Here is a 24,501-nt window from a genome sequence, read left to right as displayed (position 1 = left end):
ATAACGAGTCCTGTAATTTAAGAATTAAGATTATGAAAGAACAAAGAATCTATCAATTGATACTCAAACCCAACAAGGGAGAGGGAAAAGTCTCACAAGAAGCAGGCATTGGCTTAATGAAGCCACATGCTATCATCCAACTCAGCCTTTGAAAAGGGTTTTGTGGCGCAACCTAACTGGAGCGGCGTGGCTTGATGATGCCCAGTAAAGAGCATCATTGGTGGATTTGCTAGTTAGGAAACGAGATGGAAGCTGGGGAAAAGAGCTCGGGCCGTCGGTAGCTTCAAAGAGGATACGGTGAACCCCTTTCGAGGTGTTTTGAGATTGTGTAATAGAATTGAATTGAGTAATAAGTAAAGCAAAGACTGGCAGTTTGAGAGCTGTCTCTGTTACTCAGGCTTTGACGCCTGTGGCCAGAATAAAGTCAAAGCAACACCCCTGTAAGTAACTCTACCTACCTCTGACTGGACCCCAGATTGGACTTGTCTATGAGGGCTCCTAGAGACCATTGTGCGTCTTTAGATTTGCCTGGGTTACTTTAACGGTCTGAAAGTCTTGGTTTAAGGTTAATTGGCCCTCTGAGAGATTAGCCAATACATTCTGTCAACTCACACGGTGAAATGGGCTGAATGGTTGAAGCTCTGTTGTACCGGTCCCTTGGCTGTCAACTCATGCTAGGGTGTTTTAGTGGGGACGTGTGCTTGAACAAACCACCTCATGTCCAAAAAAGAACACGAGCCAATCTCCTTCTCGTCATGACTTGTATCAAGATCTACTTCAATTAATCCCACAGCAGCAAGGTCATGAGGCCATCCCCAGCTCCGCGACAACACAAATAGTGACCGCGCATCATGAGCGAACATTACCCAACACTTGCGCAGACTGCGCTTGTGGCTGCCGCCTTCAAAATCCTCCTGTTCCCCGCATAGTGAGTCTTGTTCCATCATATCCGTCGCGTGCCGCCGCTCACCACCACCAAAAAGCAAATCGACCGACTTCGAAGTCCATCGCAATTGGCTCGCTATCACCAACAGTCTTCCTCTAGAGAAATGGTACTTCGAAAAGACGTCGGAATGGACCTTGGATTATCCTCCCTTCTTCGCCTACTTTGAATGGATCCTCGCACACGTCGCTCGTCTGATTGATCCCCTCATGGTCAAAGTCTACAACCTCGATTACGAGAGCTGGCAAACGGTCTACTTCCAGCGAACTTCTGTCATCATTACAGAGCTTGTGTTGGTCTGGGCCCTTCAGACCTTCATCGACAATGCGCCTCTAAAGTCCCGTCGCGCCGCTCAGGTCGCGGCTCTGTCTATCATCCTTTCTCCTGGACTTCTCATTATCGACCATATTCACTTCCAGTACAATGGCTTCATGTACGGAATTCTTGTCATGTCTCTTGTTCTTGCTCGCGACAAGAATGAGCTACTGACCAGCGGGCTCATCTTTGCTGCCCTCCTATGCTTCAAGCACATTTACTTGTACTTGGCGCCAGCTTATTTCGTGTATCTCCTGCGAGCATATTGCCTGTCGTCTAAATCCATCTTCCGAATTCGCTTCTTGAATTCGATCAAGCTGGGTTTGGGTATTGGAACCATCTTTGGAGCTGCTTTTGGACCATTTGCAGCCATGAATCAGATTCCCCAGCTTCTGAGTCGATTATTCCCTTTCTCTCGTGGCCTATGCCACGCTTACTGGGCGCCTAATGTCTGGGCTCTTTACTCTTTTGCAGATCGACTCTTGATCCACAGTAAGTTCTTCCTTGATTCAGAGCAGCTACCTCAGCCATTGGTCTAACATTATCTAGTTGCTCCACGCGTTGGTTGGACTGTCGATAAGAACGCCTTGCAGAGTGTCACTCGTGGCTTAGTTGGAGATACAGCTTTTGCCGTTCTGCCTGAAATCAGCCCCAGGACATGTTTCGTTCTCACACTGTTCTTCCAGGTCCTACCATTGATCAAGCTATTCTCTCAACCAACCTGGGAGACATTCATCGGTGCTGTCACCCTGTGCGGCTATGCCTCCTTTCTCTTTGGCTGGCATGTCCATGAGAAGGCCATTCTTCTTGTCATCATCCCCTTTAGTCTTATTGCCCTCCGAGACAGACGTCATCTCGGAGCCTTCCGGCCGCTGGCTGTTGCCGGTCATGTATCACTCTTCCCCCTGCTATTCACGCCGGCAGAATTTCCTATCAAGACACTCTATACTATCACCTGGCTTGTTGTCTTCCTCATGGCGTTTGATCGTCTTGCCCCTGCTTCCAACAAGCCCAGGATTTTCCTACTAGACCGGTTCAGCACACTGTACATTGCCGTGAGCATCCCCCTCATTTTATACTGCTCACTCCTACATCAGATCATATTTGGCAAGAGCTACGAATTCCTTCCTTTGATGTTTACGAGCTCGTATACTGCGATTGGCGTGGTTGGAAGCTGGTTGGGTTATATGGTTGTGTATTTCACAGCCTGAAGTGTTGATGATAGATACCCAATAGATTTCATATCTTTTCTAAAAATGAAAGACCCTGACATGATGTTCTCTGAGTGAAACGTAGCATTCTGTTGGTAATTTGGCAACAGGAATAGTCACTGCGAGGCCTGTGCTTCAGAGACCCTGAGTCTATCCAGGGGCACAATCAAGCTGGCTGGCTTCTTGGGGTCTATTCACGATAGTTTGTCATTCTATTGTGCTTTTTATCCTCGCGCGTGCGGAAGCAGTGGCAGGCAAGTGCACAATAGCATGCGATGCCAATTGTGGAGCTTCATAGAGCGCAACGCTAGGTTATGTCCCTGGAGGAGGTTGTGGCTCCAGCTCTGGCCGTGACATAAGGGCTCTTTTGCCGGTGCCTAAAAGTGCAAAGATATTGCATGTAGTCCAAATGCATTACACCTAACTGCCGGGCTTCGTTTGGGGGCATTTATGAAGTGTTAGGGTTGTATATAATTCCAATATGACTTACACGACGCGATTTACAGAGAGGCCGGAGAGGCTCTTGTTCTATGTCATGATGCTCTGTTAATTCCAGGCAGTCTAGATATAATCTTACTACACTGACAGAGTGCCATCTACAGAGGCTCTGTGACTCTGAACTGCTCTTTGCTGGTGATTATCGTGAGTGATTGTGGTATCAGAAGCTTACTTGGCGTCCCGAGATGACGGTCTGGAGTATCTCCAGGAGAATTTCAAGATTGAGCTGTATTAGATACAGCTTCCCTAATCTGCATTGGCTGTTTCTGAATCCAAGGTTTCTGGGTGCAGAGTGACGTGAGGATTATAAAGAGTCCAAGAACGTGGGCAAAAAGTTAAGTTAGGCTTGTTTTATAGGCGGGCAAAGTTGAATGATGGATCTTGGACGAGGAGGAGGAGGGCCACGGGCCGACAGGGGTTGGAGGTGGAGAGGATGGAACGGATCCATGAGGAGCTAAGCTAAAAAAAAAAAGCTGGGACATGACAAGACATTTTGACGCGCCTAGAATGTTGACTCCAACAAAGCAGAGCATGGACATAATATAATGGACAGTACACAAGTAAATTGTATGTAGTAATATATCATATATACACTTGTTGATATATCACTTCTCTCACTTTCAGTACCGTGTTAGTCTCATCCTCGGGTATCTGCAGCCGCATTCTTCATCAAAGCATTGGATCGGACCCTAATGAGGTGCCAGCCGTGGAGGGCACCTCAGGGACGGCATTGACTCCAAGTACCTGTACTTACAAGTTGCTGAATCAGGGCGCATATCTTAGTGGCGGCCCGGGTATCTCTCAGCTCCCAGTGACCCACCGTACTACCGGGACCTGACCTGCCCGTTAAACTCCCTCCCGCCAGCCCAGGTCGCGTACTTGTAGCCCGCTTCTTTTCCTTCTTTGGATTCTTCTTTTCTTCCTACATCATTCTCCTCGCTCTAGTCACGCCCGCAACTTGTCTCTGCCTCGACAACGTCTGCGCATTGCAAGAGATATCTCATATATCATCTTTTTCGCGTCTTATACCTTGCTTCTTCACCCTTCCTCGACCTCCGCTGCCTGCGAGCGTGTAAGTCGTTCAACTCCGGACTCCGTCTCTCGAGGAGCCCACCCCCGATTTCTATTTCCCACCTACGCGCCCGCGCTCTCCTCGATCCGCCCACGCAAAGCGAAGCGACCCCAAATTTCGTCTTAGCACCGTTCTTCAACGTCGCGTCTTCCACCACAATCACCCTCGTGCTCATGCTGCAATATAGCATCGCTTTCAACCTTCAATCTTGTTAGTGGGGGCAGGCTATACCTTAGCCTTGCAGGTGGTTTCTATTGCACATCCGACTCGGCCGCTTGCGCCTCGATTACTTGACCATGGTACGCGCCTCTCTTGCTTGCTTCTCGGCCACCTCGCCTTTGCTAAACAAGTATCACCAGGTCCTCTTCAAACGTAAACCGGTCCGCTTCTTGCCGGCACAGGAAATTGAAGATGAGAATACTGAGGTACGGCTAACTTAACATAGCTATAGGTTTTGCGCAATGGCTGAACAGTAATAGGTCTGGCACATTCCTCAAACAGGGGAGATCTTTACCTCATATGAGGACTATCTTGATCGGTAAGTGCCAGGTACCACCCGAGTTCAATATTACACCTTACTTACACAACTTTTAGAATGGATTTCTATAAACAGGTTAGCCATGATATCTGGTTTCCACCTCGACATCCCTTGCTTACCCATCCTGCAGCGTCGCTTTAATGATCAGATTACAGGCCATTCCGGCCTGACTTTCTTTGAAGCTCTAAAGAGCGAGGTTTGCTTTGTAAACTTTGATTCATCGTTCAACGGCTAACAATGGCTTAGCTTGCTGGCGGCAAAGAAGTCGAGGCTTCGTTTCCTGAGGCGTTGAAAGGTCCTATACTGCGTAAGGTGCAGTTTCAGACCGTTTCTCGCCTGGATAATCTCGTTGATCAAATCTACGACGAGTTCAAGCATGACTATTACCCTGGTGAAGAGGTCACGGTGACCATGAAGGGGGGTGATCGCGCTCACGGATTGGTCCGCGACAAGACCACTTTTGGTCCCCGCGCTCTTCCTGATGGAACTCACTCTTTACCTACAACCCGCTATCTGGTGGATCTCAAGGACACAGAACAGGACACGATTGTAACCGATGAGCACATCTGTCGCGACCGGGGTATCTTCACCAAGGCGATGCTCAGATCTTTCATTAAGAAGACTGTCACCCGCGACGCATGGAATGGGGCACCGTGGTTAGTTAAGCATGACTATGCGAGCCAGTATCATATCGATACTCGTGTCCCTCCTCACCTTCGATACGACACCAAGGTTATGGAGCGTAAACAGCTCCAGGCCCAGAAGCGAGCCCACCTCAATCATGATACTAACGGACATGATCTGACTTCTGCACTTCATTCTGGTCCAGTACGTCTACCGGAACTCAAGCCGGCCCCCAAGAGTAAGGCGAAGCCTAGTCAGCCGGGTTCTGGTTCCAAAGGTCTCAAGTGGCCTCTTAACATGCCGGTTCATGGCAGCAACCCATTCAGCTCTCCTTCGGAATATGGCATCCAGACACCAATCCAGCGTGAACCTACGCCGCCGCCTCCTCCACCACCTCCCCCAAAATATCCCATCGAAGATTTGCAGCTTGAGCCCCGAGATGATCGCAAGCGTCCGCCACTTAAATTTCTCTGCAGAAACCCGCCTGTCAAGATTGAAAACGACGACATGCCTCAGAGTGAGCATTGCGACAAGATTGAGATGGAATCGATTGGCCCATTGCTGGAGACTTGGGACACCCTCAATGTGTACTGCGAGGTGTTCAAGCTGGACTCGTTCACATTTGATGATTATGTTGAGACCCTCTGCGTTGCATCAGAGGATGTTCCGATTCAATTGCTTGACGAGATCCATTGCTCAGTATTGAAGATTCTGGTGGACTCCGAAGCCGATGGTGGCAAGGTTCGCATCACTTTACCCGAAGTGGACGAAGAAGATAGCGACGAAGACAGCGATGAGGATGCCAGCGCTCTGCCAACTCCTGAACCCGAGGCTCGGCCAGTTGGACGAGCTACCCGCAGTAGTCTTGCCAAGGCGGAGGCAGAACGTTTGGCTGCCGAGGCTGCGGCCGCCGAGAAGGAAAGCGAGGAGGAGACTAAGCATCGCGCCGAGCAACTTCTTAAGGATTACGACTGGATCGAGCACCTTCGGAAGCGAGACTTTACCAACGGGGGATGGGAGCGAATCATGGTTGGCCTTCTCCATCAGTTATCAAAGAACGAACGTCGACATGAGGTCTGCGAGGAGCTCTTGCACCTCCTTGTGCCTGCTGGAGTTGACGCTACTCAAGAAACTGTCAAGCAGCGATACGCCCAACTTGATGTCAACCAGCGTGTCAAGGCTTTGCAGATAATCTGCATGCTGACCACTGAGACCAAGGCCATGCGAGGCTACATGGAAGATTGCAGCGAAACCATGACCACGTACCGCAAGGAGAGGATCGAATGGCAACGGCAACGTAAGCAAGCGTAAGTCAAGAGCCAAACTTCCCATTTGGCAGCGAATGCTAACAATCTATGCAGCATTGAAGATCTACGCCAACTCAATGAGCAGAAAAAGATCCTCCTACCAGAGAACATGCCTCCTTCCCCACCAAAGGAAGAGGATGGAGACGTGAAAGTGGCTGATCCCGAAGATTCCATTATCTCGCGAGGAGGAGACGGCGAAGAGACGGAAGATGACCCATCGGCTCGCAAGCGCCGACGACCTCAGACGGCCAAGCAGCGTAAGCAAGAGGAAGAAGAGGCTCGCAAGAAGGAGAAGGCTGCCAAGATTGCTAAGACGCCCAAGCCGCCTGCCCAATCAAAGCAGTTCACCAAACTTTTGAAAGATATTCAGAAGAAAGAGGAAGTCGTCAAAAAGTGTGAGGAGGAGATTGCCGTCATCGAAAACGATCTGCGCGAGGCTGACTGCCCTCGAACCCGAGTACTTGGAAAGGATCGCTTCTGGAACAGGTACTATTGGTTTGAACGAAATGGCATGCCGTATGGTGGGCTTCCCGATAGCTCGACCGCATCAGCCGATTACGCCAACGGCCTGATCTGGGTTCAAGGACCCGACGAGCTTGAGCGAGAAGGATACATCGACCTGCCTGCTGAACTCCAGGAAGAGTACAAGGAAAAGTTCAACATGACTGTTCCTGAGCGAAAGGCTATGGAAGAGGCCAACACCAGCGTCTTCAATGCACACCAGTGGGGTTACATCTCGGAGCCGGCGCATGTAGATGAGCTCATCAAATGGCTGGACCCTCGTGGTTTCAACGAACTCAAACTTCGAAAGGAGCTCTTAAGTTTCAAGGACAAGATCGCCAAACATATGGAGAGCCGCAAGGCCTACCTCTCCAAGGAGGAAGATGGCGATAAGAAAGAGGAGAATCACAAGCGAATGAGCACTCGCATCCGGGACAAGTCGCCGGAGACGCCCAACTACCGCAGCCTCCAGTGGGAAAACACGACGGCGCTGGAGGAACTAGGACACTTACACAGTGATCCCCCGCCACCTCCCAGATCTCGAAAGCAGACACGAAAGCGGGAGGCCGTTAATGACGCGCCAGCCCCAGCAGCAAAGTCTCGACGACGATGAAGAAAGTTATGTGTTACTTATGAAGTAATATCCGTCTCGTATCAAAACGGTGTCTGGTGTGCGAATTGGCTGCATAGCAAAGGAAGAAGGAAAGCATCTAGAAAGAGGATCTTGATGGATTTTTTACAGCGGATTTGGTGATGGTCACAGCGTGTTGATTTTGGCGCGAAGCCCTGGATTGGAGGAGTCTTAGAGCAAAAGGCGTTTGGTTCCCTATATTTGCTTTTGTGGAAGGGGTTCGGGGAGGGAGAGGAACGGAACGCATCCAATGGCATCACATCACATGGCAAACGGCAGCATTTGGGAGTGAGTGGCATAGAGAGAAAGAAATACTGTAACTAGATTAGAGGCTCTGAAACTGGGCTCTGCCTTGTATAAGACAATGGCAAGACAAATGAGAAGAGAAGATAAATACATACAATCAATCAATCAATGCTTGCTAAGAAATAGATCGACCCGAGGACTCGGCACATGTGATGCTCCCGGTCCTCTATTTAATTTATGGATCGACATCGACTAGCCAACCAAAAGTGATGCATCACGGTCGCATATCGTATTTAGGGCGGCCATATTTGGTACCTTGGCCGAGACTAATGGGCCATATAAATTTGAGGCTCCCGGATGTTTTGTGAAGATGTCATAGACTCGATTCCTATTGTTGTCAATTGATTCACCTTGATACACCGTTTCACACCGTTTGTAGTATCTAACCATGGCTTCAAACGAACTACCCCACGTCAAACTCTTCTGGTATGTCTCATTTATATATACACCAATGTGCTGTGTCTTCAAATGCTAACCAATTCAGGCTCGAGAAGTCGCGCTCCCAGCGCATCCTCTGGCTGCTCCAGGAGCTCAATCTGCCCTATGAGCTTGAAATCTTCCACCGCAACAAGAAGACCATGATGGCTCCCCCAGAGCTGCAAAAGGTGCACCCACTGGGCAAGTCGCCTGTGATCCAGATCAAACCTGCCGGTGCCGCTGAAGACGCTGAGCCCATCACCCTGGCTGAGAGTGGCTTCATTACTCAGTATCTTGCAGAGAACGTGCCTGGGGGTAAGAAGCTGGTGCCCCAGCGATGGAAAGATGGTATGGAGGGCAAGATTGGTGGCGAGACTGAGGCTTGGATGAGATATCAGTACTATCTTCACTATTGTGAGGGTACTCTCATGCCTCCTCTGGTCATGGCCCTCGTTGTCAGCGGTATGTTGACATTCTCTCTCTCTCTCCTCAACCTGTGATCACTAACTCGATATATACAGCCCTCAAGTCCCCTCAAGTTCCCTTCTTCATCCGCCCCATATCAACAATCCTCGCCAACCGCATCTTCTCGGCCTTCATCTTCCCCAATGTGCATGTTAACCTCAAGATGATTGAAGGTCATCTCTCTACATCAGGTGGCAAGTACATCTGTGGACCGCAACTCACTGCCGCGGATATTCTCTTGAGCTTCCCATTGATTGCTGCCAAAGAAGATCTTGACGAATTTGGAAGCTTCGAGAATGGCTCTTGGAAGTCAGAGTTTCCAAAGGTGGCCGAGTATATTGACTTGATTGAGAATGAAGAGGGCTACAAGAAGAGTGTAGAGAAGATTGTTGAGATTGATGGAGAGTTTTCTGCTACTCTTCGGCCAGGACAATAAGCTTGGAGCAGCCAGACAGAAACGAGGTATTGATTTATTAGATACCAAGTAGAAATTGAGATATGATTTTGAACTACCAAAATATGGCAATCCCAAAAGTAACATATACACAGTAGCATTATCTATATCTCACCTCTCAAGCATAAGGTAACCTCTTGCTGAGGTAGCTAGCGACTTACCCGGTACATGCCACACCGAAATTTACCGAGGTGGGATGCAAAAAGGCATTTGATTGGCTCCTCACCTCTGGTCCATCAACTTGATGAAAACAGTACCTACTAAGTGACCCTCAACTGAGTTACATATTACAACTCATTCACCAAAACCCTCCTGGGGCCTTTACGCCATGTACGCATCTCGGACAGCCTGTTCAAGATGCTCATCACAGTTGCGATCAGTTCCGGCCTCAGGCAAGCGGCTTGGGAGTGTAGCTTCGTATTCAACCACAGCTGATGTTCCTGATACACCCAGAACCAGGCCAAGGGCAGCTTCACAGCCAGCCAACACCAGCAGAGAGCCAAAGCAGTCACACAATGGACCAAGAATAGGTTTCAGTGCATTCAAACACAAACAGAGGCCAGACCAGGACCCGGCATTGGCACTTTTCAAGGAGATCGTGAGCCGCGCCGATCATGAAGAGGCTGTCAGTGAGCCTATGCCTGTCCTCACTGAGCTCGAAATCAGCGCAAGACTCAAGGAAGTCATGTCTAGAGGATTCAACCCAGATGAGCGCTACGACATCTTCCGCGACGAGATCTGGCCGAGTATCGTTGGACTTGAAGGCCAGCTCCCCAAGAATATCTACACAGCTGTAACCCAACTACTCGGTACTGAGTGTAATCACATGTTTCAAAATGGTCTATACAAGAACAGCCACGATATAGCTGAGAAGTACCGGGCATTTGGGGACTACAGCCTCCGCCTACGAAACGATCTCATTCTCAACATGTGCGCTAAGTTCTTACAACCCAAGAATGCGTCCGGTGACCGCACCGCAATGAGGGTGGAGATTCTCAAAATGTGGCAGCATATTTCTCAGCTCAAGCGACCCAGTGAAGCCAACAAGGAGACACGCTTCGCACTGCCCAGCGTCACAGAGGTGTTGAAGGATGCAGAGTATAGCAGGGGTGGCGCCCCAGCACAAGCAGGGACACAGGCATCTCGAGCGCTGGCCTCTTTGTTTCTTCAGCTGCCGCCGCCCCAAGCCATTGAAGTCATCCCCTCACTACTGGCTACCCTCGCTATTACTTCAGATAACAGATATTCTGGCTCTGAATACAAGACGCAGTTGTCGCCCTTACTAATACTTGTCCGAGCGGTGCTATCCAAGCACAAAATCAAACAGGCTGATATCGACACTATCGTGTCAGAATCCTCAGAGATTTCTCCCGAGACACTGACCACACTCAAGGAGTATGTCACACAACAATGGACTCTTGCATTGGATATGATCATGGGTGAATCTCACGCCTGGGTGAAAGCATCTTCTCAGGGTCCATATCTGGGGGCAAGAAATAATCTCAACAACTTTCACAAGCAATTGCGGGCAGCTTATAGGGCACGCAACAAAAGTGCCATCGGATCCGTCTGGGACGCCATGTTAGGGGCCTTGCGCGACAACCCGGGCATCAAACCCCAGCTAGCTCACGATCGTGAATTCCTCGATTTTTGGATCTTTGTGTGGTGTGCGATCCGCCGTTATCCAAGAGTTCAGGAGACTCTAGACCTAATGCGCTCGCTTGACGTTGAGCCAACAGTCAGAACTTACACAAGCATGATGCACGGATGGAAGATGTGCAAGGATATTGGCAAGATCGAGGCATTATGGAGTCAACTCGTCAAGTCTGGCATGAAGCTCGACGCTGTCATTTGGACCGAGCGTGTGTCGGCGCTTATCGAGCTTGGTCAGCATCAGATGGGTCTACAGGCACTCGCAGAGTTGGTAGAAAACTGGCAACTTGCAGTCAAGCAAGGAACACAATCTCAAGCTGTTGAGCCTACTATCGAAGCCGTTAACGCTGCCTTCAAGAGTCTGTTAAATGCAGACCCCAAGGCCGCGCACGATTTGTTGGCGTGGGCTGGAAGACAGGGTCTCGCTCCAAATACTCGCACCTACAACATCCTCATCCGTGAGACGATTCGCATGGGCTATCACAAGAACGTCGGCGAGCTCTTACAGTCCATGCAGAAGGAGGGCATCGAGCCTGACTCTGCTACCTTTACCATTCTACTCGAGTCTGTTATTGGGCGCATGGAAGATGCTAGTGCTGAGGAGCAAGTTGTCGCTATCAAAGAAGTCTTCAGCCATATTGAACAAGCTGGACTCAAGCCTAATCTCGAGACATATGGCAAGATGCTCTACGCTCTTGATGGTCTTCCCAACTGCTCCGACGATGTTATTTCAGCCTTGCAGCAACACATGCGCAGCAACGGCTTCGGTTCTGTTTTGACACCTCACATGATCACTATTCTGGTTGAGCGCGCCCTTCGTCATGATCCTCCTGATATCAAAAAGATCCGCACTCTGCTCAAGGACAACAATCTCACAAAGGTGTCCAGCGGCGACCAGACTCTGTGGGAGCGAGTCATGACCGCCCACGCCATTGGTGGTGATGTTCGAGAAGCCATGTCAATATTTGACGACCTCGCCGATTCCGGTCGCCCTGTCACGTCGCTCTCGTGTCTCAAGGAACTGATGCAAGCGCTTCTTGAGAACGGAGAGACGGAGTCGGCCAAGAGAGTCGTGGATGTTGTTCTCAAGTATAAGCTTCATGACAGGGAGAGCAAGAGTGCGAATGAGAGATATTGGAGACATCATTTCTGGTATCTGGCTCAGAATAATGGTTTGATAGACAGCCAGAAGTTGAGGCAGTATGCGCGTTCATAGAGAACACAAGGAGGAGTGATGGGATGAGAGAATTGTACCACTTAGCAGTCAAGTGTTAGACATGCACTAGAGGCTATATACCTCGCTGGGATAGATGTTGTGCTGACTATGCCTTGAAGCATCTGTTTTGTATATTGAATGACAAAAGTTTTCATCGCCAAGACTATGATATGGACTGTTTTCTTCGTTTGCCCAACGCCTTTCAATATCACCAACTCAACTTGACATATCAAAGATGCAGTTCTCAACCTATGACTGATCCATCGGTTCTCCTTCACCCGAAGCTTCGTCTGTCGTCGTTGATTTCTGCCCAAGTATAGCAGCCACTTGTTCCAGCCCCTCAACATCGCTCCTCGTGATTTTGCGTCCTTCTCCCTGCCACTCCCCATCACGTACGTCGCCCTGATCTCCCAGCTCCAGACCTCTAGCTGTCTCGAGGTATTTCCGCGAGGCACCCTCGACGTATTCCACACGCTCACGTCTCCAAGTACGTGAGCTACTCGAGGCATCCTCCATTGAGGTGTCTGCGTCCGTGGGACCAAGGTCTGGAAGCAGCGTGCGTAGTGATGTCGATAGAGCGCGGAGGGCTTGTAATTGTGAGAGGGTGAATTCTGTTGTCGTCGCGATGGGCTTGTCGGCCCCAGCGGCCTGAAGACTTGCCTTGTCGCGCAAGAATCCAAAGGCTGAACCATCTGGCGCCTGAGCCTGTCCCTCCTCTGCTTTTACATTGCCAGGCACAACACCCAGCACAGACCTCAATTTGCCAAGCAGCGCATCATTCCGGGCCCTCTCGGATTCGAGTGCTGTGTGCAGTCGCTGGCTAGCATGTAATCTCCTCCGTAACGCAGTCACAGACTCTGTCGTTGGCCGATCCGGACCTTCTGACCCAGAGAAATCCAGGCCCTCGTAGTGTGCCAGCCGCATAAACGGTTGATCATCCGGTCGCACGGTTAGGATATTGCGCATCGTGTATAGCTCGAACAAATCGAAGTTCTTGTCGATGGACGCGTTGAGAAGAGTCTCGAGCTGGTGTGTGCCGTGTTCAATCTCTAGCTTGGCTGCCTCGTCAGGCGGTAGAGCCGGCGTTCCATCTTTCGAGGCATGTTTACTGGAGAAGCCTAATGATTGTGGTGGAATGGAGAGAAGAAGACGTTCGACTGAGTCGAGGGCACGGTCGGCGAGGACATTGACAGTGTTGATGATGTCGTCGAGGAGGGACTGGGAGGCGTTAGTGCTGGTTGGGTGATATTGTGTATTACCAGTGCCAACTTACAGCTGGAGGGTACCCAAAATGCTCTGTTAAGAGTTCATAGTCTGAGTTTTGTTGCGCTGCCATTTTGATTTGTCGCTATGTGTACAAAGTTTGTAGCGTTGAAGTGCTTTAGTTCAATAAATGATTAGACGCGTAAATGGAAGAGACGCGTCTTAAGAAATGCTCAATTCCTGCGCCAGTAATTAATTGCCTGCTAAAATGCTATCTCGTCCTCCTTAAGCAGGGCACATGAATTGAACCAGTAATCTTGTGTAATATTTCCACATATCAATTGATATGATGTGCTGTGAACTCATGGACTCTCTATCCCATCATGAGAAGTCAAGTCTAAATAATTGACACCTAAATCGCAAGGCGTCAGCACTGAATCTCAGCTGTCAAGAAAAACAACCCCGCGAACATTGTGGCTTGACTGAGTGACGGATCTTCAGTGGCTCGGCAGAACTGTACGTCACTCTCCCGTGCTCAGTGGACTCAGGCCCAGCCCAAATGGAACTGCGGGTAAACCTTCAGCGGCTCGTCTATCCCAACCTCACCTCACTCCTTTCATTCCTATAGCAATCCGATACCTATAAGTCTTCGCCATGTCTAAATACAAGGATATTATGAAAAATGGGTGGCATCCTGAAAAGCCCGGCAGCAGCTTGAAAGGTCAAGTTGTAAGCAGCCTCTCCGCTCTCTTTCTTGCCTGCTTCTGAAATCAATGGCTGACATCTTCGCAGAAAGGACTCGTTGGGAGAGGAAAGTCTGAGGACGAGGACCGAGGTAGTCACGTTTCTGTTCCGCTGTCTCAACTAAAGGATCCTTCAAGCTTTGCACCACCTCCCAAACGCACCGGTTCCGGTCTTCTTCCACCACCTCCAAAGGCAGAGTCGGGGCCCAGAAAGGTTATCACCGCTCCTTCGAAATACCAGGATCCGAGAGCACCGGCCCCTCAAGAACCCGTGTATGCCGAGCCCGAGGAGGAATATGAGGAACAATCCCAACATCGTGGTCCTTATCGCACAAATACTACAGGTCTTTCAACAGATAACCTACCGAAGCCTCCGGGCCGCAGAGATGGCGCTGACGGACGTTCGGGGCAACCGCCTTCATATCAATCTGCAATGGCGGGTGTAGGAGGCGGAGGAAGAGCTGCACCTCCGAGCTTACCACCACGACTACCCCCTAGGACAAATTCTGGGAGCACCATTGCAAGCTCTCCCGCTGCTAGTCCTGCGCCCACGGGCAACGGTCTATTGAACCAAGGAGCAGTCAATCGCCTAGGTGCAGCGGGGATATCAGTTCCTGGCTTTGGTATTGGCCGTTCCAGTCCGGCAGCCGAAGCATCGCCTAGCCCACCTCAACCTCCACGACCTGGTGTCGCGTCACCACCTCCAGCACCTGCTGCATCACACATGAGTGAACTGCAGAACCGATTCTCGAAGCTTGGAACATCATCTAGCGCTAGTACGGCACCACCTCCACCGCCTAGCGAGGGCACCACGTGGGCTCAAAAGCAAGCGGCTCTCAAGACCGCCTCATCATTCCAAAAGGATCCTTCTTCGGTCTCTCTCTCCGATGCTCGAGCTGCTGCCAGTACAGCCAACAACTTCCGCCAACGTCATGGCGAACAAGTTGCTGCTGGAGCCAAAACAGCAAACAACCTGAATCAAAAGTATGGACTTCTCAACAAGGCGCAGAATTCATATTCTAGGTTCCAAGGCAACCAAACACAAAGTCAAAATGAAGAGACTCCCTCTGCACCAGCATCGCCCGGATTGGCCAGCGTTATTGGAAAGAAGAAGCCTCCTCCACCTCCACCAAAGAAGAAGCCGGCTCTTATGGGTGCTTCGGCTGCTCCCGCCAACGATGAACCACCTCCCATTCCTATGGCAACCAGGCCACAATTCTAAGTTACAAGAATCCGTGTTATACACACAGCATTGCCAGGCGCGCATCTAGGGCAGCTTTTGATGTTTCTTGCTTTCTTTGCATCGAGAATCGCCTTCATCACTGCACACAAAAGGGTCAAAAATACAAATTGGTTGGAACTCATGACTTCTTTCTTTTTTGTTCATCTCATCGCAATATCTCGGGGATATACCAAGCGCCGAGAACGAGATTCGTGTGGCTCGTAATCTAAATAACTGCTCGTCCGTCTGTCGTCACAAACAAGGCAGACCAAAAACATCACCACGTCACTACCTCCGCTTTAGACCTTCATCTCGGTAAGACCGTGCTTCCAGACGGTGATGTAGGGGGTGACACCATCATCACGGTAGTTGAGGAGGACAACCCTGTAGATAATTAGTCTCCTAGAGACCACAGACTCGGTGACAAGGGGCAAACTTACATTCCGTCGGGGTTCATGGACTCGCCAGTAAGGAACTCGAAGTCCTTGAACTTGGCAAGGACGACGTTCTTGACATAGTTCTGGGCACCCTTCTCGAAGGCAGTGATCTCCTCGGCGGGAGCACCCTTCTCCTGGAGAGCAGCCTTGACAGCCTTCATGTAACCTGGAATTGTTAACTTTTGATATCGTGGATTTCGATGGGATGGCTTCTATGTACCCTTGAGGTAGGTGAGGTAGCTCTTCTTGTCGAAAGAGGTCTCCTGGAGACGGAAAGAGCTGACGATGTTGTTGACCTTGACGACCTGGTCCTCGAGATCCTCAGCGGCCTCCTCGGCGGAAGCGTTGGCACCGATGTCTGTGGATTATGTTGTTAGGGCAAAATTGAACCTTGTTTTGCACCAGCCCTGGGGCTTTGGTGCTGGTCGTCACGTACCGACGTTAACGCCGCCCTCCTCGATCATGGCACAGTCGGCCTCGTAGACGATGCCATCGACCTCCTTGAGATCGTAGGAGTCGGAGATGAGCTCGTCACCGGTGAGGATATCCTATTGTTGCGGGGTTCAGCGACAGATCATGCGAATAAGACAAAACAAGACAAGAATCGAGCGCGGGGTAAGAGTAGGCGGGGTACTACTCAAGGTGATGAGACGGATTTGTTCGTGGTCGTACCTTGTAGATAAGCATTTTGGCGGTTGGAGTCGATTGGACCTTTGAGGGTGAGATGGGATGGAGAAGAGTAGAAAATGAAGCTGATGAGACTGGCAAAGAGGAGCAAAAGCCAAAGGGAGAAACAGAGCCTGATGATAATAAAAATCTAGAGCCAGTGGCGGGGTAGTGGGGGCTCGAGTACATTAGCGGCACGCAAACTGAAAAAGCTCACTGAACAACGCCGTAAATTTTTTCCGTGGCCGGTTCCTGTGAACCAATTAAATTCATGGAGTGGGCCTCGAAAACACCAAATCGGTCTCTCTGCTCGTATCACGTTTTGGATGAAGAGTTAAACTGACAAGTGGGAAATGCTAAATTAGAGCATAGATCTTAGCATTGTGGGCTTCTTAGCGAGAGGCTATCAAGCTAAGAGAAACAAAAAACTTTTCGGTGTAGTTGTAAGCAAGGAAGGATTGTAGGTGTTTTGATCCCCTGGCTAGGTACGGTAACGGTAGCGAAAACTACACCTGAGCTGACCACCAAATTGGCTATGCGCTGACGAGTGGTGGAAGCGAACTTTGACTGATCCGCGGACGACACTGTAATATAATAGGCCAGCTCTAGCCCAATAGAATTACACCGCGGACGGCAATGCTGAGCTGCATCTCACGCGTCATGGAAAATACATGTATGTACTGCCGATTACCAGCATTGCATGTCCCATAAGGAGTATTTTTCCCAAGTCCCAAGCAGCCGAAATCAGGCTTTGCACCCAGAGTCCGAGAGGACCTATGATCTTCAAGGCCTGACAAGATCAACCAGGGGTTCCGTGTTTGCCCCAGATTTATACGCGGATTTGGAATGAACGGCTTCATGCGATGCGATGCCCAGGCTAGGGGAGGAAAGAAAACTCGAGACCATGATCCTGAATGACAAAAAGACTTAAGTAACTTTACATAAACTTAAGATATCTACACTAAGTTTAGGATATCTTTTACTGGGTTTATTTTGGCATCCTATATGAAGGTCTTGTGTTTTCTTGCTCCCCGAGGCCAGGGAAAGGGAATCTACGAAAGAACGGGTGGGCTGGCTGGGCTGGCATGATCCATCTGCCTCTCGGTTCAGTTAATTTCAACATGCAGACGAGCTGTAAGAAGCTACTCTGCCTTGAAAGCAGACATATGACCTGTTGGTGACGTTTCAGTGGTATGAGCCACGAGAGGCTTCGCAAGGCTTGCCCTGTGTCTAGAGGTATGAACAGGCGATGGAAGGCCAACATGAATTGACAGGGAGGGCAGGCGTAAGATATTCGTACGTTTTCTGAGTCCATTGAGCAATGACAGAATGTGAAGCCCCTTTAATAACACAGATATCACAGAGCTGATGAGTGTGATGTTAGATTAACACATGTGATTTGACAGAGTCACTGACTGTCTAACGCGTGGGCTGATCCGCCACTCCCGGGCACGGCCATGGGCATGATGCGACCTCATGGAATTGGTCTTCAGGAGATGACGATTGTGAGAACTGGAAAGACGCTTGTACATGAAATAACGCATGAGAATGCCGCATTCGTAAAGTATCGTCTACAAAAAGGAGATTGATTAGTCTCTTGGCGTGGGTTTGGAATAATTGGACCTCTTCCCAGCTGCACAGTACAGTCCTAGAGTCCGCTGATTGATTCTACTTTGCACTCCGAAGCTCCCGGGCCAAAGCAGGGCGCAGGGCTGCCTCCGTGTCTGCAGATACTGTATCATCAGTGTTTTTTCGCTTGTACCTGAGGTGGGTTGCCACTTTAAGTGACCCAGCGGCGCGAGCGATTGGACGACACGAGCCTTAATCTAATCTTCTGGCCCCAAATCAAGTTAGCTTAGGTACCTTACCTTGGGTACTGTATGTACCTTGCCTTGCCTTGCCCTCCATTTGCCTTGGAGTCGGGTTTTATTAACTTGCCATTGCCATCGCAATCGACATCGACGCTCCCTTTTCCTAAATCTCTTGTATCCTCCAGGTCTAGCCTCCAACTCTTCCTACCTTCATTTGTTGATCGAGACTCTATTAATTGTTTGTTTCGTTTTGTCGCCTACAGTTTCGCCTCCCGTACGGAACTGAATTGATTGTCTCCTTTCACTCCTTCAATCATCATCACCAACTAGAACGTTGTAACGCGACCGCAGTATCGATACCTTAGCCAACTTAATTTCTGAACCCGTCATGGGCAACGACAGCTCCATCCTCGCCGACGGCTCCGCCATGGCCGTGCCCGGCACCTCATTCAACCATACGCTCTTCGAAACAGCTTTACCACCGCTGCCAACATTTAGTCTAGAGGTCCAGCCTGATCTCTTTCCTTGGGTCTCCGACTTTTGGCTCAATTTGTTACTCCCCGTTGTTGTGTACTGGGTCCTGTCCCTGACATTCCATGCAATCGACGTCAACGACTGGTTCCCCCAATATCGACTACACACGCCCGAAGAAATCACCAAACGCAACCACGTCTCCCGCTTTGAGGTCGCCCGCGATGTTATCCTGCAGCAGATCATCCAGGTCGTCACCGGCGCTCTTCTCGCCTTGTCCGAGCCTCCGGAGATGATTGGAAAGAGTGAATTCGACGTTGCAGTCTGGGCCACTCGCATCCGTATCGCGCAACGAGCTCTGCCAACTGTGCTCGGCCTCGTCGGCCTCAATGCTACAGCGATCTCCAAGAGTCTCCTTGACACTCATCCCCTGCTGGCCGGGGCTGTTGCTGGCGGCTACTACCCATCGCTGGTGGGCGCGAACAATGAACCTGCTTTCGCCTCTTGGGAGATGACATTGGCCAAGACCATCTACTACTTCCTGATCCCTGCTGTTCAGTACTTTATCGGTGCTGCTATCATCGACACTTGGCAATACTTCCTCCACCGATTGATGCATGTCAACAAGTGGTTGTATGGTAAGCTCCATCCACACAACAAAGCTGCTTCATTTCAATGTCGCGATCGCTAACTCTGTTCAACAGTTCACTTCCACTCTCGCCACCACCGTCTTTACGTCCCTTATGCTTATGGTGCCCTCTACAACCACCCTGTTGAGGGATTCCTGCTCGACACCCTCGGTGCCGCCGTCGCATTCAAGGTCACCCGCATGACTCTGCGCCAGGGCATCCTTTTCTTCTCAATGTCCACAATCAAGACAGTCGACGACCACTGCGGCTACGCGTTCCCCTGGGACCCTCTCCAGATCGTCACCAGCAACAACGCTGAATATCACGATATCCACCACCAACACTGGGGCATCAAGACCAATTTTGCTCAGCCCTTCTTCACTTTCTGGGACACTCTTCTCGATACCAAGTACAGGGGCTCCAAGACCAACAAGCCTAGCCAAAGGAAGGCCAAGGTCGCGGAAAAGACTCAGTAGATTTTGATTTTGAGACATTGGCATATGAACTTTTGGATTTCAGCATAAGGAGCACATGATTGTACAGTCCCAACAAAACAAGAAAACCAAGCATCGGTATTCGATTATTTGGGAATCGCTGGATTGCGATCTGGTTATTTAATCTTATCAGGGGGGGCGCTTTTTGTTATGGTTTTGGATCGGTTTGGGCATGACGGCAATTTCAACATCGACACTTATCATCGCGGCTCGAAGCTTGCCGTAATTTTTATCAACCTTTAATTCATGGCTTTAATGAGGCGCCTGATGGACCAACTCCTTGGGCCTAATACGTTCTTCCTTCTTTCGTTATTCTTACAAACTCCCATTCTTACCCTGCCACCAGCGCCGTCGCCGCAATCCAAAGGTCTAGTAGCGCAGTGCCATGGCTGGCCTTCCGAGAACGGCGGTGTTGGGTAGACGAGGGTCTTCCAGCCTATTTTCTTTTCATCTGGATTTGTACCATTATTGTCAAGAATGAGATACAGAGTTGGATTGGTTAACGGCGCACAATTAGTATGTGATATGATAGGCCTTGGATCCCTTTTCCTGTGTATCGGAAACGGGTATGGCCAGAAGGAGGAAGAAACCCAGTGAGAAGATGAATAACTGCGCAGATGTACGACGCTGCATTTCGGATTGGTTCTCAGGATAGCCCCCAGGAACGGAATATTAACAGTTCTTTCAGTAAACCATGTCGATAACTATTGGATGCCAACGTGATACCTATCCACTGGTAGAGTTACTCTGAGTCTATATATGTGGTTTGAGATGGGGTTGAGAGCTCCCTGTGGCGAGGCCTATAGCCTATACGCAATACAAGAATGACATCAATGAAACCATCTAGATATTTTGGGCGTCAGGTATCGATTCTTGCAGTCATTGTTATGGTGGCAGATGGGTCAATTATTCATTAATTCAAGGTCATTGGGCACGTAATTGGCCACGGTACTTTAACATCTAGCATTTGAGAGGTACTACTGAGGCAAGGCCACAGTCAGGATCTCGACTTATGGCTGCAGGAGGACCCTTCCTATATCACATATATTAGCGCCAGTAATCATGGAGATGGAGCTGAGCAGTCTCGATTTTTGACAATTGCTGAGTGATGCATTAGATCCATGGATGTCAGCCGGCCTACCCTATAGAAACAACCCCGTTCATGAGGAAAGACGTCTCCGATATTATGAAGAGATAAACTATATGCGTGTCATGCATCGCAGACCCAGCTTTTACATGTTACGGTGAGAACGGCATATCGTTACTCACTGTTAAGTGATATGTGATATGTTGAGATTAGTTGAGTGTATGTGACGTGTAAGAATACACATTGAGCCAGCGAACTGGGAGGGTGATGAGAATTCATCACGAGCATCATTTCCCCCGACAGAAATAAACCCCACACTTCAGCTCTACGATAAACAGTCTTAATAAGTCCTATGACTTCGATGGAAATTTAGTATAGGCCAGGGGAATAGCTTGTAACAAACGGCGGTGTTTTCCAATTAACGACGAAACAACGAAACAAACGCTTTGATCAGATGGAGGCTCTCTACGCGGGGGAAATGACAAAATCACCAGCCTCGAAAGTAGATTTGAAGTGCTAACAGCGGCTGGGGACAATCTAGAAACATTGAAGATCACCAAGCGCCGTTTTTGGTTTGTTTGGAATCCAGGACTAAAGTCAAGTTCCGGACCGATAGGTTCGGCTGATGAAGCTGGAATCGGAGATGACGATATTCGCTTGGGTAGTTCATTAGATATTGAGCATGTCTGTCTTGTTGTGACACGCTTCACATTGACATGACGGGAGGAGTTCCTGCGAACCCGGGAGAGACATTCAACGATTGTCTCGGCCTTAAATTCTGTACGTGGTTGTACAGGTAGCCACCCATATGTTTTGGGGGGAAGAGAGAATTTCACAACATCCGAAGCCACAATCAGGGAAGATCCTTTGTTGATTTCCGTCTTGGCGTTCTGTCACGATGAACTGTCAATTTTCTTGGTTAAATGTTTTCTTTCTCGGCTTATTGACGTATCCACATCCACGGCCAGGGAGAAGCTTGATGAGGTGGGAAGGGAGACATTCCCCCACCAGAAACCGGGTCTCTCGAAATTGGGGCTGAGATATCCGTAGAGATCGGGATGAGAAGCAAGAAAGGGCATGACTTGGCGATGGTACTTCCCTGGAAAGATCCAGACATGAGAACTTGGTGACGTGATTTAACGATTAAAAAGAAAACAATGAATACGGTTGGGGGGACGATGATGCAGGGCGGATGTAGGCTTGACGCATCCGAGACAAGACAAAAGATAAGACAGAAAAAAGCAAATAGGGTTGATAGCATGCATTCGGTCAGTCAGTTGTGTAATTAATTGTGCATATGCACGTAGAAGGCGTTTTCAACGTTGACGATATTTTGTGGCTGTTGTCAACGGTGATGACTGACGTGGTTGATCCAGATACCAATAGGTACCTAGATATCATGTGGTTGATGCCATTCCTACTGCAATGCAAGCCGCAACCAGCGTTGTCTCGTCTTGTTGTCTCGTCTTTCCCTAGGACAATTGATGCATGCGGCCCATTCTCTCCGGTTCTGGCCTGTTTTTCGTCAAGAACCCGCCGACTTTTTGTCTCTCCCTTGAGCTTTGAGCACTAAACGCTCGCTTCTCAAGACAGCTCAGGCGAGTTTCAGAGCGCAGGTTTTCACTGGCCGTAGCTAAGGGGACCCTGAATTTCCACTCGAGGTATTAGTGCCCGGGGGCCGGGAATGGAGCTCACCCTCTCTGTCCGCCCCCTTGGTCACAGCTGAGTAGCATTGGTTTTGGAGCCTGCATTTTCTTGATTCTGTCTGAAGAATGATCCATCCTGACTTGATTTCTTCATCATGTCGCAACGAAGAGACTGAGTTTGTTTATTCCAGCTGATCTCTTGCAGGAGACTATTGGCAACTTGCCGAGCTGTAGTGCAGATGTGTCTGGCCAATCCTGACAGCACCCGTCCCTCCCCTTTTGATTTGCCAAGACAGGAAAATTAGCGAAGCTCATGGTCAGGAATAAATCGTGCAAAGCCATCAGCTTTGTCAGACACAAAATGGCCCATCTTTTATGACGCCCTTCTTTTGTGCTAAGGAGTTCCCAGAACCCTGGCTGAGCTCCACAAAGACCCCTGCCACAAGATGACCCACCAGGTCTCAGGCTGAGAACTAGAGCCTATTCGAGTTAAGGGGATCAGGTTCGGTTCGATCAGAGAAAGGCTAGTGGACCAATCACGGCTGACCAATGTTCCAGAGACTTGGGTTCCTTGTCTATGGCGATGCCATGCTCTTGCAGACGATCGCCCTTGTTCCCCTGAATTCTTTGTCTCTTTATGTCTTTGTTGGTTGTGGTACAATGTGCAGAATGTCTCTGCCCTTTTCTTTGTCTAACTGTGTCTAAGATATCTGCAAGTTGTTGATCAACAACCATCAAACCGAGACATGAAGATGCCGATCCTTACAAGACGCATGCGGCCTGTGCTATTCATTGGCGATGATCAACAGACGGGAAACTTCAAGGAGCAAGGCAATACTCCATAGCGCATGCTCAAACGGACCAATAGGCCAATACTGCCCCCAGATGCATAGAGCGGACCCCTTGACGCCCTCGTGCATGGTTTGGTTGGTCTCACTGGCGAACCGGAACGATATCGCAACTGGAAAGGCCGATATTCAAACCTGGCTGAGCTGGGCTGAACCAGACCTGTCACTTGACAGCCACGGCTGAAATATTACCTGTCTTCTCCAATGACAGTGGCATTTCTTATTCCAAGCTGGCCTTAGATTGGCGAGGCCTTTGGCTTTTTGACTAGGTACTAAGGTAGCTAAGGTAATTAATGTGAAGAAAGGAAGGAGCACTATTTCCCCATCTTGGTCAGAATTGGGTCCTCTCCCGCTCTTTCCGCAATCTCGAATCCAATATTCCTCCTCCTCCCCATCCGAAAAGTCTCACCCTCTTTTCTTCTTCGATCTAACATTCTGCATCTTTGGGCTCCCTTCTTTACTTTTCCCCATTCATTCCTCGTCTAAGACTGCGACTGCGACTGAGACCACCCCAAAGCAAACTAGCGAGAGTCCGTTCTATCCACGACTTGCGTCCATCCGTATTGTATTGTCTTGTTAGTGGGACTGTACTATCCAAACTGTCCGCGCGCACTTTTGCTTTACAGCATCGACCACTCCTAGGTCACGACTTTTGCTCAAGCGTCGCATGCAAACAAGCAAGCAAGAGCTTCACTAGCCGCCCTCGGCTCTTCGTCTACGGCCTTGCCCTGCCTTTGCTGTACGGTACTTCGCTGTACCCGACTGTTGCATTGCTTCGTCTCATAGCCGAGTATCCTCGTCTTGCCTCGCTTTAGCATTTTGCGCTGCCTTTGACGCCCTGCGCTTAAGCGCCCGTCCTGTGCCGCATTCCGTACCTTACTTACCCAGTTCTTGGTACACGTCAACATTCCTCGAGGGTTGTTCCAAGACTCCAGTACGGCGCTTACTGCCCATCACCTTTCAGGGCTTCTCGTCAGGTCATTGGCTGTCAACCACCTACAACTAAATTCGCTCTAATTTGAGAGACTCACATCCAATCGTTGACAGCCAGTATAGAGTCTCTAACACCACTTCGCGCCTGTCTGAACATGCG

The 24,501-nt window shown here is 49.6% G+C and overlaps 8 protein-coding genes across 8 annotated transcripts; 6 read left to right on the top strand and 2 right to left on the bottom strand.

Annotated features, from left to right (window-relative positions):
• Positions 1-851: 851 nt before the first annotated feature.
• On the top strand, positions 852-2,469 carry FMAN_08060 (uncharacterized protein; the record flags this gene model as incomplete). The annotated part of the gene is made up of 3 exons (XM_041821487.1): positions 852-928; positions 984-1,750; positions 1,808-2,469. The coding sequence occupies 3 exons, from the start codon at positions 852-854 to the stop codon at positions 2,467-2,469; spliced, it is 1,506 nt and encodes a 501-aa protein (XP_041687263.1).
• Positions 2,470-4,335: 1,866 nt separating this feature from the next.
• On the top strand, positions 4,336-7,622 carry FMAN_08059 (putative ITC1-subunit of Isw2 chromatin remodelling complex; the record flags this gene model as incomplete). Its single annotated transcript, XM_041821486.1, has 7 exons — positions 4,336-4,338; positions 4,399-4,464; positions 4,519-4,577; positions 4,634-4,652; positions 4,708-4,773; positions 4,824-6,508; positions 6,563-7,622. The coding sequence occupies 7 exons, from the start codon at positions 4,336-4,338 to the stop codon at positions 7,620-7,622; spliced, it is 2,958 nt and encodes a 985-aa protein (XP_041687262.1).
• A 712-nt stretch (positions 7,623-8,334) lies between these two features.
• On the top strand, positions 8,335-9,264 carry FMAN_08058 (uncharacterized protein; the record flags this gene model as incomplete). The annotated part of the gene is made up of 3 exons (XM_041821485.1): positions 8,335-8,372; positions 8,431-8,825; positions 8,885-9,264. The coding sequence occupies 3 exons, from the start codon at positions 8,335-8,337 to the stop codon at positions 9,262-9,264; spliced, it is 813 nt and encodes a 270-aa protein (XP_041687261.1).
• A 346-nt stretch (positions 9,265-9,610) lies between these two features.
• On the top strand, positions 9,611-12,151 carry FMAN_08057 (uncharacterized protein; the record flags this gene model as incomplete). The annotated part of the gene is made up of 1 exon (XM_041821484.1): positions 9,611-12,151. The coding sequence occupies one exon, from the start codon at positions 9,611-9,613 to the stop codon at positions 12,149-12,151; it is 2,541 nt and encodes an 846-aa protein (XP_041687260.1).
• Positions 12,152-12,400: 249 nt separating this feature from the next.
• On the bottom strand, positions 12,401-13,487 carry FMAN_08056 (uncharacterized protein; the record flags this gene model as incomplete). Its single annotated transcript, XM_041821483.1, has 2 exons — positions 12,401-13,369; positions 13,425-13,487. 2 exons carry the CDS (start codon positions 13,485-13,487, stop codon positions 12,401-12,403), a joined length of 1,032 nt encoding a protein of 343 aa, XP_041687259.1.
• Positions 13,488-14,029: 542 nt separating this feature from the next.
• Positions 14,030-15,319, top strand: FMAN_08055 (uncharacterized protein; the record flags this gene model as incomplete). The annotated part of the gene is made up of 2 exons (XM_041821482.1): positions 14,030-14,083; positions 14,147-15,319. The coding sequence occupies 2 exons, from the start codon at positions 14,030-14,032 to the stop codon at positions 15,317-15,319; spliced, it is 1,227 nt and encodes a 408-aa protein (XP_041687258.1).
• Positions 15,320-15,618: 299 nt separating this feature from the next.
• On the bottom strand, positions 15,619-16,443 carry FMAN_08054 (putative IgE-dependent histamine-releasing factor; the record flags this gene model as incomplete). Its single annotated transcript, XM_041821481.1, has 5 exons — positions 15,619-15,703; positions 15,760-15,922; positions 15,977-16,114; positions 16,193-16,304; positions 16,429-16,443. The coding sequence occupies 5 exons, from the start codon at positions 16,441-16,443 to the stop codon at positions 15,619-15,621; spliced, it is 513 nt and encodes a 170-aa protein (XP_041687257.1).
• Positions 16,444-18,621: 2,178 nt separating this feature from the next.
• FMAN_08053 (uncharacterized protein) lies at positions 18,622-19,809 on the top strand (the record flags this gene model as incomplete). The annotated part of the gene is made up of 2 exons (XM_041821480.1): positions 18,622-19,342; positions 19,409-19,809. 2 exons carry the CDS (start codon positions 18,622-18,624, stop codon positions 19,807-19,809), a joined length of 1,122 nt encoding a protein of 373 aa, XP_041687256.1.
• Positions 19,810-24,501: the final 4,692 nt, after the last annotated feature.

This window comes from Fusarium mangiferae, assembly GCF_900044065.1.
Source record: "Fusarium mangiferae strain MRC7560 genome assembly, contig: FMAN_scaffold012, whole genome shotgun sequence".
In the NCBI taxonomy this organism is placed as follows: domain Eukaryota; kingdom Fungi; phylum Ascomycota; class Sordariomycetes; order Hypocreales; family Nectriaceae; genus Fusarium; species Fusarium mangiferae.
Note: the sequence above shows the minus strand (reverse complement) of the source record. Positions and strands in the feature narration are given on the sequence as shown.